This window comes from Chlamydotis macqueenii, chromosome 2, assembly GCF_036417535.1.
Source record: "Chlamydotis macqueenii isolate bChlMac1 chromosome 2, bChlMac1.mat, whole genome shotgun sequence".
Classification (NCBI taxonomy): domain Eukaryota; kingdom Metazoa; phylum Chordata; class Aves; order Otidiformes; family Otididae; genus Chlamydotis; species Chlamydotis macqueenii.
In genome coordinates this window covers 139,785,895-139,803,024 of record NC_141557.1, presented here as the reverse complement: position 1 = coordinate 139,803,024, position 17,130 = coordinate 139,785,895, and the positions used below count along the sequence as shown (strand labels likewise).

At 41.5% G+C, this 17,130-nt stretch overlaps 1 protein-coding gene across 2 annotated transcripts in view; it reads right to left on the bottom strand.

The window, feature by feature from the left end:
* The window catches only part of CPQ (carboxypeptidase Q), a 181,048-nt gene that overhangs the window by 143,968 nt on the left and 19,950 nt on the right, over positions 1 to 17,130 (bottom strand). For both annotated transcript variants that reach the window (XM_086742491.1, XM_086742492.1), the window contains exon 2: positions 7,517 to 7,974. In XM_086742491.1, the coding sequence (XP_086598617.1) occupies positions 7,517 to 7,943 (427 nt within the window). In that variant the 5' untranslated portion in view covers positions 7,944 to 7,974. The remainder of the gene's footprint in view (positions 1 to 7,516; positions 7,975 to 17,130) is intronic.

Below are 17,130 nucleotides of genomic sequence, written 5' to 3'. Positions count from 1 at the left end.
GCTCTCCCACAAAGCTAATTTAGCCTGGAAACTGCCACACCAAAGTGTACTGTATTCCATGCCAACCACAAGCATATGCAAGTGGTAGCCCCAAGCATTTTTGACCTTAGCCTGGCTAATCCACTTGTCCTTCAGAATTGACCATCTCCCCCTGGACAAAAGTACCATGCCCTTGCTTCTTTCAGAAAGGGCCCACATGCACTGTCTTGTGCCTATTTTCAAGGTAGCTTTTTTTCATAGAGTTACAGAGAACAGAAAATTTTTCACATGGGTCACAGGAAAGAGCTGCACATATGAAGTCAGAATATAGCAGCTGCTATGTGCAGTTCTCCTGGGAAAATGGCAGTCTTGGATCCTGGATGCCACATGACCCCGCACACAACTGGAGCATGTGCCAGGATCAATACTCCTGGATGAGGATGTAAGAAGATGAACTATACAACAGGGAAAAAGTAGATATATAGGACAGGCTGAGAGAGTTGGGGCTGTTCAGCCTGGAGAAGAGGAGACTCCAGGGAGACCTGATAGCGGTCTTCCAGTACCTCAAGGGGGCCTACAAGAAAGATGGGGACAGGCTGTTCAGTAGGGCCTGTTGTGATAGGACGAGGGGTAATGGTTTTAAAATAGAGGGGGGTAGATTTAGATTGAGTATTAGGAAAAAATTTTTTACAATGCGAGTTGTAGAACTGGAATAGGTTGCCCAGAGAGGCAGTAGATGCCCCATCCCTGGAAACGTTCAAAGCCAGGCTGGATGAGGCTCTGAGCAACCTGATCTAGCCGGGGATGTCCCTGCTCCTTGCAGGGGGGTTGGACTAGATGACCTTTGAAGGTCCCTTCCAACTCTAACCATTTTATGAGTCTATGATTCTATATGTCTGGAGATAGGGAAGAAAGGTTGTTGTTGGGACAAGTCAAAGAAAAGAAGGATTTGGGGTGCAGAGGCAAAAGGCAAATACATTCTTGAAAGCTAAGTAAGATTAGGGATCTGAACCTATTTAGGTTCAGCATCCTCTAAAATCAGCCCAGAAAATATTTTTCCCCTCTTACCTCTTTTAAAAACGTGTCACTTCTCAGCTCTCTCCAAGAATTAGTTCAGCTTTCCCCCAATGCCCCACATAATTCAACAAGATTTTCAGAAAAATAAATCCAAATTCTGGGTGCATAATGAACTCATCAAATTAAGGCTTGGTGTCGGGCTGAAGCAAATGAAAGATTAGTATCATCACTTATATTTTCCTGCCTCAAAAAATTACTAACATGTACTGAAAATTTAAAATACTTTAAAACCTAGAAACACATTTGCTCTATTAATATGTATCAATATGTATTGATATAAGAATTATAATATGAAGAAAATGTTAAATATTTTAGGGGAACTGTGAAATGAAGAAGCAGGCTTTTATCAGGAAGGTTTTATAAAATCTGAATATACTTCAGAAAATGTGACCTCACCCATTCTATGGAACAGCAGAGAATTACTTCATGAAACTAAAATTACATGAAGAGTTAACCAAAAGGATATGAGACTATTCAGCTCTGATACATAGCATAGAGACTAAATGTATTACTCCATTTTTTAAGAAGAACACAGAGAAAAATAAATACTATATAATAGCTACATTTTTGACAAATATAACTTACAATTTCCAGCAAGTACTGGATTTCATTAGAACAGCTTGCTTTCAATAACACGTAGCTCACTGTGCAGCAGTAGATCCTAGCAGCAAGGGGGCTGGACCTGACCCTCAGCACAAAGCCTTAGATACCAAAAGAGCAGGGGAACAGGTGTGGTTCTCCCAGTAGCAGCCCTGCACAGGGCACAGGCTTGTTATGCAATGTCTAGTGAGAATTAGGCACCCACGAGCAGGTTCCAGATAAATCAGTTTCAGAGCACGCAGGTGGCTAAGGTAGGATGTACCAAGGGCAACCATTCCCTCCTTAGTGAGTCAAGATGTCGGTCACTGCAGGCTATCCCCTGGGAGGGAAGGTGGCAGTGCCACCCAGCTCTGCATGCATTCCCCACACATGCAGAAAATAATGTTCAAATCCTGCTTCTGTTAGTGTGAGGCAGGAGCTTCAGCCTGGGCTTACCATCCTTGAGGTAACCATCCTCAAATCAGTGACACTGAAAAGGGCCAAGACCCGAAAATTCAATTTTTTGCCGTTGACAATCCATACAGTTCACTTGAACATTGATCAAAGCAGTGACTGGAACCCATGACCTTCCCAGACAGCACGCCCACTTCAAAGCCACACAGCTACTCCTACTCCCTAAATCTCTGAAATGCCACTGAACTAACTTTTGGTCCAGATGCTGGGCCACTGAACACCACAGTGTCTGACGTCCTTCATGGATGTAAACTTTTACATTCCAAGAAAAACAGCAGCATAATTATCATACCGCAAGCACCACTGCTCTAAGTAATAATAAACAATCCAGGCACCAATACTGAGGCTCATGGTCTCAAGATGTGAATCAATAGCTCCTCATGCATAGAAAAAGAGGGATCCAGTGAAGACAGAAGGAAGGCTTTGCCGTGCACTGCACTCACAGGCCTATGACTCTCTACAACCACTGTTCTCAGCGCTGAACCCCTCATCAAATTGGGTACCCAAGTCCCACCAGAAGGATCTGCTTCTCTCCCAGTAGGTCAGTGGTCATCCAAGATGCTGGCAACTCGACGGGTAATTCCTCTGATACACACTAAAATTAACTGTTTTGTTGTCCTGTTGTTGATCTAGATGAACTCCTTAATCCACTTAAATTAACTGTTTCGTTGTCCTTTTGTTGATCTAGATTAACTCCTTAATCCACTTCACCACTGAGAAATAAAAAGGTGGGTCAACACTGAGGAAAAATACATCAGCCAGGACTGGGGCCAAACCACTTCTTTTAGCAGCATCCCTGGCTTAAATAGACTGTGAGCCTACGGCAACAGCATACGCCTTCAGCAGCTTCAAGACACATATCTGCATTTTATAAATAACAGGCTGGAACTATTTTCCTGTTATCAAGTGGCAAAACTCCCACCATCTTCTATAAGAGCAAGACTGGACCAACTGTTGTTGAAAGTTAAACAAAAAAAAAAACACAACTCAAACACAAAAACTAGGAAGAAGTCTGCCAATACATCATCTTCATATTTATATTATTTGAGTTCCACTGCAACAAACAGTACATAGAAACCAGAGACTGTTCCTTTTTCAAGGAGACATTTTGGGCAGGCTGCATTCTGGGATTGATTCTACTTGTCAGTATTTCTATAAAATGAAAGGGCAGGGTCACCCATCAGGGAAAAAAAAAAGTACATTTTAAAACACATGCAAAAATTACAAATTCTTTGATACTTTATGGTCAAACATCTGCTAAACTACTACTTTCCTTCAATTATGGGATTCTCAAAGCAACAATTATATCTATTTTCCTCAGAACTTGGGGGATATAATCAGTACTACCAGAAATCAACACAGTCTTTCTATATATATCAGCATGTTTTGCCAATGTTGAAACTCCGGAAATGAGGCAAAGACATTGACTAAATATGGTAAATCTCCAGTCTGTCAGCTCCCTAAACTGAAAACTTACTAATATTCAATCCTTTTTGTTACCTAGGAACCCATTTATTTGAGATGGCGACCATTTTCAATCTCTGCTGACTTCTGGAAATCCAGGTCACTCTGCGTTTCATGTTTCTCCTCTCCCTGTCACTAAGACAGGCATGAAAGTTACTCCCTCCTTGTAAGGAGATCAAAGGAAGTGAAAACTTTCTCTTTGACCTAATACCTTCAAATCTTGGGATACACTGAAAGGAAAAATGTTTTTTTTTTCCTCTTCAAGAAAAAAAAAATCTAACCTTTTCTGTGCTGCCCCTTTTTGCTCTGTAAATCAGACAGAATCTGGAGACCTGACATCCTGGCAGGCTGCCCAGTCTTGAAGAAGAAAATAGGGAAATGTGGATTTTATCCCCAAGATTATAAGGTATTGAAAAGTCTCCTGCACATCATCAGAATTGTTCCGAACTCGAGTGAGCCAACCAGCTCTATGCCAAACTCCTGAGCCAAAATGGGCAAATCCTCGGAAATCCAATAAATGGGCAAAGCTGTGTCCACATCCCATAAGGTTTTCAACTCCATAGGCATGGGTTACGTAGAAGATCTGCAGGAAGAGACTCTCCTTGTATCCTAGAGTTAATACTGGCTGGGCTCCAAGGCTAAAATATTGCTACTATTTAGTGTTTTCTGTTCCTGCCCCAAAGGATCATGGATTTTCTCCCATGTATTAGCATGACATATGCTGAAATGGAAAGTGACATGCCTCAGCATGTGCTCTGGCCATTGGGTCACTCTTAGGAAACACTAGTTTGAATTTCCATGGACTGAAGGGAAAATAAACAAGGGAATTTCCAGCATCCAAAGCCAGGTTTCTAACTGCTGTTAGGCTACTGCCATGTTAATAAAGAGCCCTTCAGAGCACTAGCTCAGGATGCTGAGCTCCAGAAGAGCTCAGAGGGCATCGGCAGCCACCAAGTCCAGCATGAAGCACTAAGCACTCAGAGAGGAGCAACGTGTTAAGCTTCTGCCAATGCTTCCTATTACCTTAGCTCATTGGGTCTCAAGCCTAGGGGCAGATAATGGGAAGAGAGGAATACAGAACATAACCGAGAAGATAATAAAGCAAGAAATGGTCTCCTGTACGTTCTGCTGGGATGGGGGAGTCACCCCCTCTCATCTTAACCCCATCCCCAGACCTTCAAAGACAAAACGTCCAACCACTGCTGTCCTCTGTCTCTAAGTAGGCATCAGTACTGTCAAGGAAGGGATCTGTCGGAGCTCTACAGAGACAGTGGGTTGTAAACTGAGGAATCTGAAACATATCCTGATAAGAATATTAATTTAAAACGCACAATAACTATCAAGCTGATACCAAACACCTTCAGGGATCACCTGCACAGTCCACTTTAAAGGCAGCTCTGAGGGGTGTCTCTGCCCAGGTGCCAATGGCCAGATCATGCTGACATCTGAAAGCCAGTCCTCGGCCTTTAACGCGTCCCTCTAGCAAAGCTTGGCACGACAGCAGCAATCTCCCTGGTTTGATCCCATGCAGCAACAGCAGCCCAATGCCAGGAGAATCAGCATCAAGCATCTCATACTGAGTTGCATTATTTTGATTATAGGATGACTCACACTCCCACAGCTTCTTGGCTAAAACAAGACAAATCAGAACTGCCAATATTCCCTCACTGAGGAAAATTGTTCAAATGTTTCCTATGTGACATAGAGCAGCCACCTATCCCTTTTCTTCAGGAATAGGGCATAGTGACAATTGCTGCTTAGAGCAGAGGGAGTGGATCTGGGAATGAATTCCTCAGAAGTGATCAGGCAGTGGTTTTAATAGTCCAACCACACATTTTTTATCCTGTGCTTGGGATGAGTGTGAGTTTTAGGACAGGCACTCTTCTGAGCAGTACACCTTGCAATTCCCTTGCCCGGAGAGACTGGTGATGAGCAGCTCTCATCAGGCATTTCCGTCAGCCAAGTGGCCAGTCCAGCGATTGGAAGAACAAGAGCCAAGAGCTCACTAGGCACCAGCTACCCCACATAACCTCCTCTAGCATGAAAACCTGTCACAGCTTGCACAGAGCGAGATGAGACCAACAGAAATCGTAACAGCCATAAACAGTAGGACAGATTTTAAGTCAGAAGGTAATTTCATCAAAGTGATTCCACCAAGTGTAAGAAACTGCCCACTCTTCTGTGCGAGAGCTCACTGCCGTGCAGTCCTCTAGCACCAACACCTCTTCAGAAACACGGCAGATCTCAGACGAGAGCAAAAAGGTGAGGAAGAATAATGTGGGTTTTTTAACATTACTCAGTATAAACCAGCACTGGATAATACAATCTTCCAAGACATCACTAGCCACAGGTACTACCCCAACCATTCAGTCATCACGATAAGATGATCTTTACAGATTAAAAAGAAGGACACGATTAGCCTCTGTGAGCATTTTTAAACATGTAAATTCAGTGTCTCTCTAAATGAAAACAGGCAAACCTAGGAGTAAGACCAGTCAAGTGCAAATAACTACATAGCTAAGAAAGGGAAGCGAAAAGACTTCTCGGGATGTGAAGATGTTTGCCAAGCCTAAATTGTGGGTTCTCTATGCAGGCTCATTAACACTTGCTCAACACCAAAAACACCATTTCAATTTCAGCTTCCTTTTGAGGAAGCTTGGAGCAGGACTGGAAAGGATATAAAATAAGTTGTAGGTTCCACCTTTCCTGTAAATATTGTCCTATCAAATCACTAAGCCCTAGAGATATAAAGGGATATAAAGATATATTATTAATGGTTTTAGTTTTGCATTTTAGGCATGTGTTTACCTCAATATGATAGAAATACCTCAGACAAAATTTACAGTAGCAGTTTCCCAAACCAAGTAAGATTTATTCCAAACTTATCTTAAATTACCCAGTTTTACTTTATTGTATTTTGAAGGGCTATATATTTTTTTCTAAAAAACACCAGCTTTTACACATTATTTGTTTCATTTCAAGCAGAAAGGTCACTATCACAAAAATTTACAATTCTTAAAAAATTTATGAGTATCATATTACCATTTCCTAAACTAAATTGATTTTCTCATAAAGGAAAAAGAATGCTTTTGAAGTAGTCTAGGAATAAGTCTACTGTAATTTATGGAGTGGTCACAGAAGAAGGTTTTCATCTGGCCTTTAAACAGCAATCCTGAGAAAGCCCCCACATCTATGGACAAAACTAGAATCTTATAAATCAGTTTGTTTGCAAGCAAGTTAATATTTTGGGACTCAAAACACCTGAATTTTGCTGAGCACAGCTGACAATCATCCTTGTTCCCAAAGTAACATATCACACATGATCCACTAAAAGGCAACACACAGTTCAGCAACAGGTAAGTGCCAAAGGCTTTTCCAAGGTGAGCATGAGATGGGGGAAGGAAAGGACACACAAATACCAATTGTCACACTTAATGAGGGGCTGGAACTTTCCAAGCTCAGTACAAGATGCTTCTCCTCTTCCTGCTGTCTTTTGCGAGAGTGAAGTGCTGAGCTAGGCAGGACAGGGCACAGCAAGAAGAGCAGAAATCACACTTCAGCTCTGCACCCCATGGAGAACTTCTCTGGCCAAAATGATAACGAAGGGCTGGAAAATCCCAGATCACAAAAACAAGTTTCCCACCAAGGTCAATGGAGGAGCAGAATCTTTGCAAACGAGGTTCAGCAGTGTTAAACAAAAGGGAAGAGTTCAGGAATCAACTCTGATTTTACAAGCTGGTTCAACCAAACTCAGTTAAACCAAACTGCATCGTTCACAATCATGTCATACAGAAAAGTCACAGAAAAACAGCATCTTGTCTCACAGAACTACTATAGCAGGAAGAAAATTTCAGTTTGACCATTGAGACAAGAAGTTTTTAGTGGTATAATACAATTTGGCATTAAAAAGCAAGTGACACTTAATTCCAAAAGGAAGAGTTACCTTGTGGAGGAGTTGCAACACTGCTCCCAAGTCCCAAAATAGCAATGCTGTGATTCCTTGGTTCCAGCATCATTGCGAACTCTTCTCCTCTTTCCCAGTGTGGTACTTTCACAGGCTCCAAATGCACATTTTCCAGCCCGTCTTCCTGCAGGGCACTGAACATGTACTTGATGGCTGCATCTAGATTTTTTGAACCGCTGAGTCTAGGTCCTATGGTATCGGCAAAACCTGCTAATCTTTCATAGGATCTGTTCTGAGCTTTTCCATAAACAGCAAGATCAATAATAGCTTTAGCAATATCAGTATAGCCAGCTATGTCATTTTTAACATCTTCAAACATTTTTGGGTAACTGTCATCTCTTCTTAAAGATTTCCCAGCATACTGTGGTAATAAATTCATGAAAAATATTAAAAATAGGTACTTCATTTTTTTCTCTCCTTTCTTTTCCACAGATGGCCTGCTGGAGAGACAAAAAGAAAAAAAAAAAAAGAATATAAAAAAAAATTGTACAGCTATCAGCAATACTTTTTGTTATTTGGATTGGCAGACAGACCAAAATGAAAATAAATCAGTTTATCATGAAAATGCTTTGATCAGAACTGGCAGAAAAGTAAACCTAACTTGGACACACTATTATTGAAAGCAAATGAAAAAAATACTTAGACCACTGGACACAATCTTTGTTGTGGTCTTCAGAAACATCCTTGGAATGCTGCATCTCTTTAAATAACCACATCCTTCACTGAATCAAGACCCAGGGCTGCTCCCATCCAGAAGGAGCTTCGCATCTCCCTTCTGTGCCAGAAGTGCCAAATCAAATGTCTTCACACGAAACATCTGGCCAAAAAAATTTCTTAAATCATTAATGAATAAAAGTGTTTCTTAATCTCTATGTTCATAATCAGGAAAGCACTTTCTATTGCACTAGAAAGATGTCACAGCAATTTAGATCCAATGCCCCAAGGAAAAAATATGAATTTCTTCATTACGTAAGTCCACGACTGCCAGAGAAACACAATTTCTTATTAACTGGTTTATCTCTTAAGGACTGATTTCAGCAGCATTGTAGAGAGGTGCAGCACCAGGGGTGCTGATCCACTATTGAATATGAAGAGTTAGCTTTGTTAATGCTTTATAGTTCATCCATCTTATCATTAAAAGTTCTCATTTTTAAGTTCTTACAAATTTTCAATCCCATAAAAGCAACAGTTTGTGTACAATATTAACTGAACTGACAAAAAACCTCTAAAATCAGTTGGAGTAGTTGCAAAGCTCTTTTATAACATAGGAAGTATGATTATCCAAACCCAAAATATAAAGGTCTTTATTGATATACACAAAAGGAAATGTAGTTGTTTCATTTTCCTTTGAATTTAAATCAGGCTGCAATTTGAATTATAAAAATCAGCACTAAGAAATAAGGCCTTTAAATCAGCTCTATAGCTGCAGCTACTATGAGACTTAAAAAAACAGTAATTAGTTACAGCCAAGTGAAATGACAATTACTACTAGCCCTAAAAGAGTTTGATTCAGCACTTTTGCCATTTTCATGAACTTCCACGGGAATACCAATATTTCTGAAAAATAATGTAATCTGCCTCAAAAATAGTAACACTAAAGGCAAATGTTAGCCTCTAGTCTACAAAATATGTTTTTCTGGAAAACAATTGTTCTACAAATAGCAAAGGACTAACTACTTGGCTAAAATGGATAAAATATGGGTAAATCAGACCTGCATGGCAGAAGTATTACTAAAAGCTTTTGCTGTTAAGATTTCCATATTATCCTTCTTCCCTGTTCGTATCTATTTAGTATTTCTGGAGAGTTATACTCTTCATTTTATAATCACTGACCCGAGGAATCATGACCATATACTTACGTTGCATTTTTCGTTCATGATGTGATACACACACAGAGGCAGTACAAAGGTGGGGGGAGGGTATGAGTGTATGTGTACATGCACATGTGTACATGTACGTACACACATGTATTTGCACACATTATATCCACATATGATATTCATATGCAAAAATTAAAAAAAAACCCTCCTTTACTTTCAGACAATTGCACACTACAGAAGCTTTAATAGAGTATTAATTCTCAGTCATTTTATGCAGTAGGCAAATTTCACAATAACCAAACAGCTTTGTAAATCATAATGCCCAAAGGGACCAGAGTATTTACCTTGTCTGACTACCACAGAACACTGATTGAAGGATATTCCTTAATTAACTCCCACCACCAGAAGCCACACAGCAAACTAGCAGTTGAGCCAATTCCTGAGAGAGTAAAGGTGAGGTTACACCCATTTTGTGCCTCTAGGAGCACGTCACAGTTGTATTCAAAGCTTCTGCAAGCTCCACTCTGAATGATCTAAGCAAAGAAATCACCTTTCTGCCTACATTTGAACGTATAGATGAACTCATTTTCTCAAGATATTCATTCTGGACCATTTGCCAGCATTTGCTAAAAATAAATAAATAAAAAGAAGCTTTTGACCTAATGAAGTTACCTTAATATCCAATGAATTCTGACATCACATCTAGTATGCATCTTGTCCCATTTCCTCGTCTGCCCTCTCTTAGTTTCAGTGAATTTATATTTCCTCCTAGGAATCTTTTTCTCAGTGTAGGCTGCAGGAACTACTCATTTGACTTCCCCTTGTTCAAGAAACACACTGAGATAAACAAGAATCTGGGAAATTCAGATGTAAGTTTGGTAGTGACAGTTGCTGCTTTATTTCTGATTTTTCTTCACCTAATTCTTCCACAGAAGTTTCACCTTAACAGTGGCAGAGCATGCTAGGAAAAGCTGAATTACCAGCCTCAGTGGAGAGTCTAGTTGGTACTAAGAACGTAATTGCCTACCCTTCCTACATGTTATTATAAGAAATCATTTGTAACTTTAAAGCATAACTTCTGGAAAGTCAGCAAAGTGCATATCACACAATCACAGAATGGCTGAGGTTGGAAGTGACCTCTGGAGTTCATCTTGTCCAGCCTCCTTGTTCAAGCAGGGCTATCTGGAGCTGGCTGCCCAGGACCATGTCCACATGGCTTTTGAATGTCTCCAAGGAAGACGACTCCACAACCTCTGTGGGCAATCTGTTCCACCTCAGTCATCATCACTGTAAAAAAAATGTTTCCTGATGTTCAGATGGAACCTCCTGGGTTTCTGTTTGTGTCCATTGCCTCTGGTCCTGTCACTCGGCATCACAGAAAAGAGCCTGCCTCTGTCCTCTTTGCATTCTGCCATCAGATATTTATACCCACTGATGAGATCCCTCTGAGCATTCTCTTCTCTAGGCTGAAAAGTCGCAGCTCCCTCAGCCACTCCTCATATGGAAGATACACCAATCCCTTAATCATCCCCCTCTTGTACTGGGGACACAAAACTCCATGTGTGGCCTCATCAGAGCTCAGCAGAAGGAAAGGACCACCTCCCTCAAACTGCTGGCAACATTCCTCCTAATGCAGTCCACCAGGCTGTTGGCCTTTGCCACAAAGGTACATTGCTGGCTTGTTCAACTTTGTATCCACCAGGCCTCCTAGATCCTTTTCTGCAAATCTGCTTTCCAGCCAGGCAGCCCCCAGCATGCCTTGGTGCATGGGGTTGTTCCTTGTCAGGTGCAGGACTTTTCACTTCCCCTTGTTGAACTTCATGAGGTTCCTCCCAGCCCATTTCTCCAGCCTGCTCAGGTCCCTCTGAATGTTAGCAACAACCATCTGCTGTACCAGTCACACCTCCTAACTTCATGTCATCTGCAAACTTGTTGAGGGTGCCCTCTGTCCAAACATCCAGATAATTAAAAAAGAGGTTGAAGAGTATTAGACCAAATATTCACTTCTGGGGGCCACCTCTAGTTACTGGCTGTCAACCAGACTTTCTGCCAATGATCACAACCCTCTCAGCTTGGCTGTTGAGCTGATTTTGAATCCACCTCACTGTCTGCTCATCCAGACCATACTTCATCAACTTCTCCAAGATCTTATGGGAGATAGTGTCAAAAGCCTTACTAATGTCAAGTGAGACAACATCTATTGCTCTCCCCTCATTTACTAAGCCAGGCATTTCATCACAGAAGGTTACCAGGCTGGTCAAGCATGACGTCCCCCTTGCCAAATCCATGTTAACTATTCTGAGTCACCTTCTCGTCCTTCATGTGCCTGGAAATTATTTCCAGGATGACTTGATCTGTATCTTCACGATTGAGGTGAGGCTGACCAGCCTGCAGGTCCCTGAGTCCTCCTTCCTGTGCTTTTTGAAGACAGGCATGACGTTTGCTCTCTTCTGGTCCTCAGGTACCTCTGCTGATTGGCATGATCTTCCAAAGATGATTGAGAACGGCCTTATCATGACATCAACCAGCTCCCTCAGCACTCATGGGTGCATTCTACCAGGACCCACAAACCTACGGATGTCCAGTTTTCTTAAGTATTCCCTGACCTGACCCTCTTCACCAAGGGTAACACTTCCCTGTTCCAAACTTTCTCCCTGGTCTCCAGGACCTTAGACTTCTGAACGCTGCTCATACTAACAAAAACTGAGGTGAAGAAGGTATTCAGTTCCCTTTTCCACATCTTGTGTCATTCAGCAGCAGGCCCACCTTTTCCCTAGTCTTTCATTTGCTGCTTACATCCTTAGAAGACCTTCTTGTTGCCCTTCACATTCCTTGTCAGATTCAGCTCCAGGTGGGCTTTGGCTTTCTTAAGTCCATCCCTGCATGCTCACATAGCTCTGTATTACTCCTAGGTCACCTATCCCCGCTTCCACCTTCTGCAGATTTCCTTTTCATGTCTGAGTTTTCCCAGGAGCTCCTTGTTCATCCATGCAGGCCTCCTGGCACCTTTGCTTGCCCTCCTGCTTCTTGAGATGGACTGTTCCTTGAGCTTGGAGTAGGTGATGCTTGAATATTAATGAGCTTTCTTGGGATCCTCTTCCCTCTTTCAGGGCCTTATCCCACAGGACTTTTATCAAGCAGATTTCTAAAGAGGTCAGAGACTTCTCTCCTGAAGACTGTGATCTTCCTTTTTGCCCTGCTCTTAGGATCCTGAACTCCATCACCTCATGGCTACTGCAGTCAAGGCTGCCTTTGACCTTCATACCACAACCAGCCCTTCCTTGCTTGTATGAGGTCCAGGAGAGCACCTCTCCTTGCTGGCTTCTCGATTACCTGTGTCAGTAACCTTCTGGATTGTTTATAACTTGCTATGCTGACCCTCCAGCTTATATTGGGATGGTTGAAGTTCACCATGAACTCCAGGGTCTGTGAATGAGAAGCTACTTCTAGCTGTCAAGGCCTCATCTACTTGTTTTTGCTGATCAGGTGGCCTATAGAACTGTTTTCTATAGAAGACAGTTACTACAATGTCACCCATATTGGTCTGCTCTTTAATCTTCATCCATAAGGCCTCAGTTGGCTCATCATCCATCCCCGGGCAGAATTCCAAGCACTCCAGCTGTCCTCTCACATAAAGGACAATTTCACCTCTTTTTTTCCCCAGTCTGTCCTTCCTGAAGAGCATATATCCATCCATTGCAGCATTCCAGGCATGTGAGCTATCCCTCCACATCTCCATGATCCTAACAAGATCACAGCCCTACAACTGCACACAGATCTCTAACTCCTCATATTTATTCCCCATGTTGCATATATTAGTGTACAGGCACTCAGAAGCATGGATTTGCCAATGGAAAGAGAAGAGGCAATCCACAACATTTTTGTGAGAGCTGTCTGGTCAGCATGGGGATGACCCACCAGGCATGCATTCATAAGATGTCATTTGAAACACCAGCTGTGCAAGGCAGAATTAAGACACAGAAAGACTGAAAGGATTAGACCACATTTCTAGGATCCATAAACCACTAGGAAAAGAAAAAAAAAACAACAAAGACAAACCTAACCCCCCCAAAAAACACACACACAAACTTTTTGGAGTCAGCAAGCCTAGCTCATATGATAACTAGCACAAATTGCCAGCCTTTCATAGGCCTTTATGGGTCTTTTAATACACAGCAAATTAAATAACAGCTTTAGCAAAATAAGCATACTAAGCTATTCTCCTTAACTATTCAAATGTCCCCTAAGCTTGAGATCGAGGCAGTAACAAATTCTTCACAATGAAGTGTCATTTTCCCAAAAGAACAACAAAAATAACCTGTGCTTTTGTCTATGAATGATAAGTGTATCACACAAGATTTCCTCTCTCTCTGTGAGACAGGCAGGGCAAAGGTCTTACACAACCAGGAGCAGAAGACTCAGGTTATCTCAGGACACTGACAGGGAACTGTAAAATGCCTTTTATAGTCTGAGTTACTGTTTATTTGTAGTTATACTACACAGAGGGTATTGGTGTATTTTTATTGCTATGGTCTGTACTTTCCCCATGTTCCTTCCCTTTGGACCAGTTAATTACATGCTCATAGACATGCTCTGCTAGAGACATCAGTAATTTTCTCAGGATGACCATGCTCATTCTCTGATTTTTGCCAAGCTCATCACCCACAAAGAAGCAAGCAAGATAAACTGATTTCTGCCATAAGACAAATTCTTCCTGAGTTGAGTAAGAAAACAACTTTGTATAGTTTCAAAAACTTAAGGTTTGGGGTTTTGTTTGTTTAAGGCTTTGCAAAATCTACCAGACAAAGCTGATACATTTAGTTGTTAAACAGAAAGCACGAGGAGATTGCTTAATTAGCATTGGCCCCCTCAAAGAGCCCCCAGCTACTAACTTCATGCATTTTTTCAATGGAGAAATGAAACCACAATTATCACATTTCCCTTAACTAAGAAATGCTTCCCTTGCTCTTCCTGGCCTCATTCAAAACCAGCAACATCCTCACTCCAAAGGCTGCCCCAGAGGAGCTGCATTTAAGAGCTGCACTTTTTCCAGGAATTTCACACTGAACACTGAGAACAGACATGTTTCCACAGCTTTTGTGGATGTAACATACTCCTGCCAACATTTCACTACCTGCCACTGCATTGTAAGAGGAGCGTAACTAAATTAAAACCCTGGGCAAGAACACAAGAATGGGAATGTAATTTATTGTGCTTTCCTTGAATAGTCCAGCATAATCTGTCCAAAAACTAGCAGCGTTCAAAAATAATTCCCTGCTAGGTAAAATAACATCATACTCACTTGGACTGCAATACAGGACTCACTCCACTGCTAATTCAGGGAAAGAATAGCACATCTGTTGTCCTAGTCCCTGCAACATTAAGTTTATCACCCAGTGAATCATCTGGGAAAAGAGATTACTGATTTTTGCACATCTCACTAGTTGAGACTCAGCAAATGAACATCACAGTGCCAGCCAAATTTTAAAAAATAATAGGACAGTCACAATTGTTCAATGCATCTAATTATTCACTGAATTTCTTTAGTAGAAGTTCAGAGCAAAATGAGATAGAAGAAAACACACTTTCGGGAAGTACAGTCCTTTCTCCCAGTTCTATTACGGCATCTCATTCCATGGCTTTTTAGTACAAAATAATCATCTTCTAATCCAGAGATAAGAATCTGGGATTCCCCTTGCCCTTCCAGGATGCAAGGATGCTCGTTAGAGGGTTACAATCCCTCTACTTTATTTCTCTGACCTCTCTAAGTCTTGCATGCATGGAAAGGACACAGAATGGCCCCATTCCAGCTTTGTCTGCAGCCTCGTATTTAGGGTATTCTAAAAAGTGAAGCTGTCAAGACCATATAAAACCTGCAACTCCCACCATTGACTTCTTCAAAAGAACTTCTAATCACTGACATAACAAGCAAAAAGTGGGAGCTGCCATTGCTCCTCTTCCCATTTTGAGCAGGACTGAAAGTCATTCACGTATTAGACACTGCATGTTTATGCCAGAGGAGTATTTGTCCATCTCTAGGCCCCCCTGTACAAGAGAGACATGGACACACTGGAGAGAGTCCAAAAAAGGGCCATGAAGATTACTAAGGGACTGAAGTATCTATCCTATAGGAGAGGCTCAGAGAGCTGGGACTGTTTAGCCTCAGAAGGAAAGACTCAGGAAGGGTTTAATCAATGGGGATAAATACCTGATGGGAGGGAACAAAACAAATAGAGCCAGGCTCTTTTCAGTGATGCCCACCAACAGAACAAGAGGCAATGTGCACAAACTGAAACATATGAAGTTCCATCTGAACATAAGGATGCACTTTTTTATTGTGAAGGTGGACAAACACTGGAATAGGCTGCCCAGAAAGGTGTCAAGTGTCCATATGGGGAGATACTCCAAACTCAACTGGGCACGGGCCTGGGCAACCTGCTGCAGCTGACCCTGCTTAAACAGGGGGTTTGGAGTGGATGAGCTCAAAAGATGTCTTCCAATCTAAATCTGTGATTCAGACTATGAAATGAAGCCATAAACACAAGCTGAAAGGATCTAAAAAAAAAAAATCAAGGGAGAAAGGTTATAGGTACGCAAAGAAAAAGAAAAATTAAAGGCAGGAAATAAGTCTTTTCCAGTTCCAGTGAGCATGAAAAGGAATGAAATGTACAGCACAACGCTACCTCGGTAGTGCAGATGGTGTCATGAGATGTGTTTAATAGTAGCTAAGCAGCTACTTTAGGGATGCTTCCACCTACTGTCTGATCCATTTGTCTGTAGCTAACTACTGTCTTTGATGCTAAAGGGCAAGATCATGGGGATCTTCATCTTTTATGGTGCCTTTATATAAAAGAGTTTTAGCACACCAACCCGTAATGAGGCTAACTGGTGTTACCATCATTAAAATCATTACAATAGAAATTACTTATATGTAACAGATGGAAAAGAATGAGAGAAAGAGGATTAAAAAAAAAAACAAAACCTCTCACATGCAAACACTGTCTACAGCAATCAGATAACTGAAAGAGGAGCAGAGGGAACAGAAACAAGATAAACAAAGCTACAGCAAGGCTTCTTCTCCAGTGTGGCAAAGTTTTCCCAAAATCCCAGTTGCAAACACAGACAAAAGGATACAGAGAGTTCACAAGAGTCATGGTTATGGGAAATGAGGAAAGAAAACAATAAATTCAGGATATTAACCGCTTAATTGCTAGAGATCTGCTAAACCTGCAGAGTATCTATCTGTTTCCTAACCATGTACCATTTGATTTTCCTCCAAGGAATGTAGGAAACCTTGAAATCACACAGTGGTTTTGATAACATGAGAATAGACTGAAAAGCCCCAGGGTAACAAACTCACATGCGGCAGAGTGATGTCTGATACATTTAATAGCATCTGAAAGAAAGTTTGTTGTGACAGCTGTGGGGAAGGATGGCTGGAAGGCTAGGTGGACTTGCAAAATGAGGAGGAGATTTCTGCCTAAAAATAAAGTCACAGAGTTCTTCCATCACTTAGAAAGATAAGGGGGGCGGGGGGAAAAGCTTTATGATCTTGAAGAGTGAAGCAGAAAAGCAGACATTCCTCAAAGACCGCTCTTCCAGAATTGTCAAAATTCCTCATCTGGGAGAACGTTTAATCAGTTGGAAAATCTTGGCTTTGGGAACACTCACAGTCAAAGTTATCATTTACATTACAAAGTGCTTAAAATAAGCCTTTTTACATCTAAAGCTAGGGAAAGGAAGAGTACAACACAATATTTTATTTATACTCTG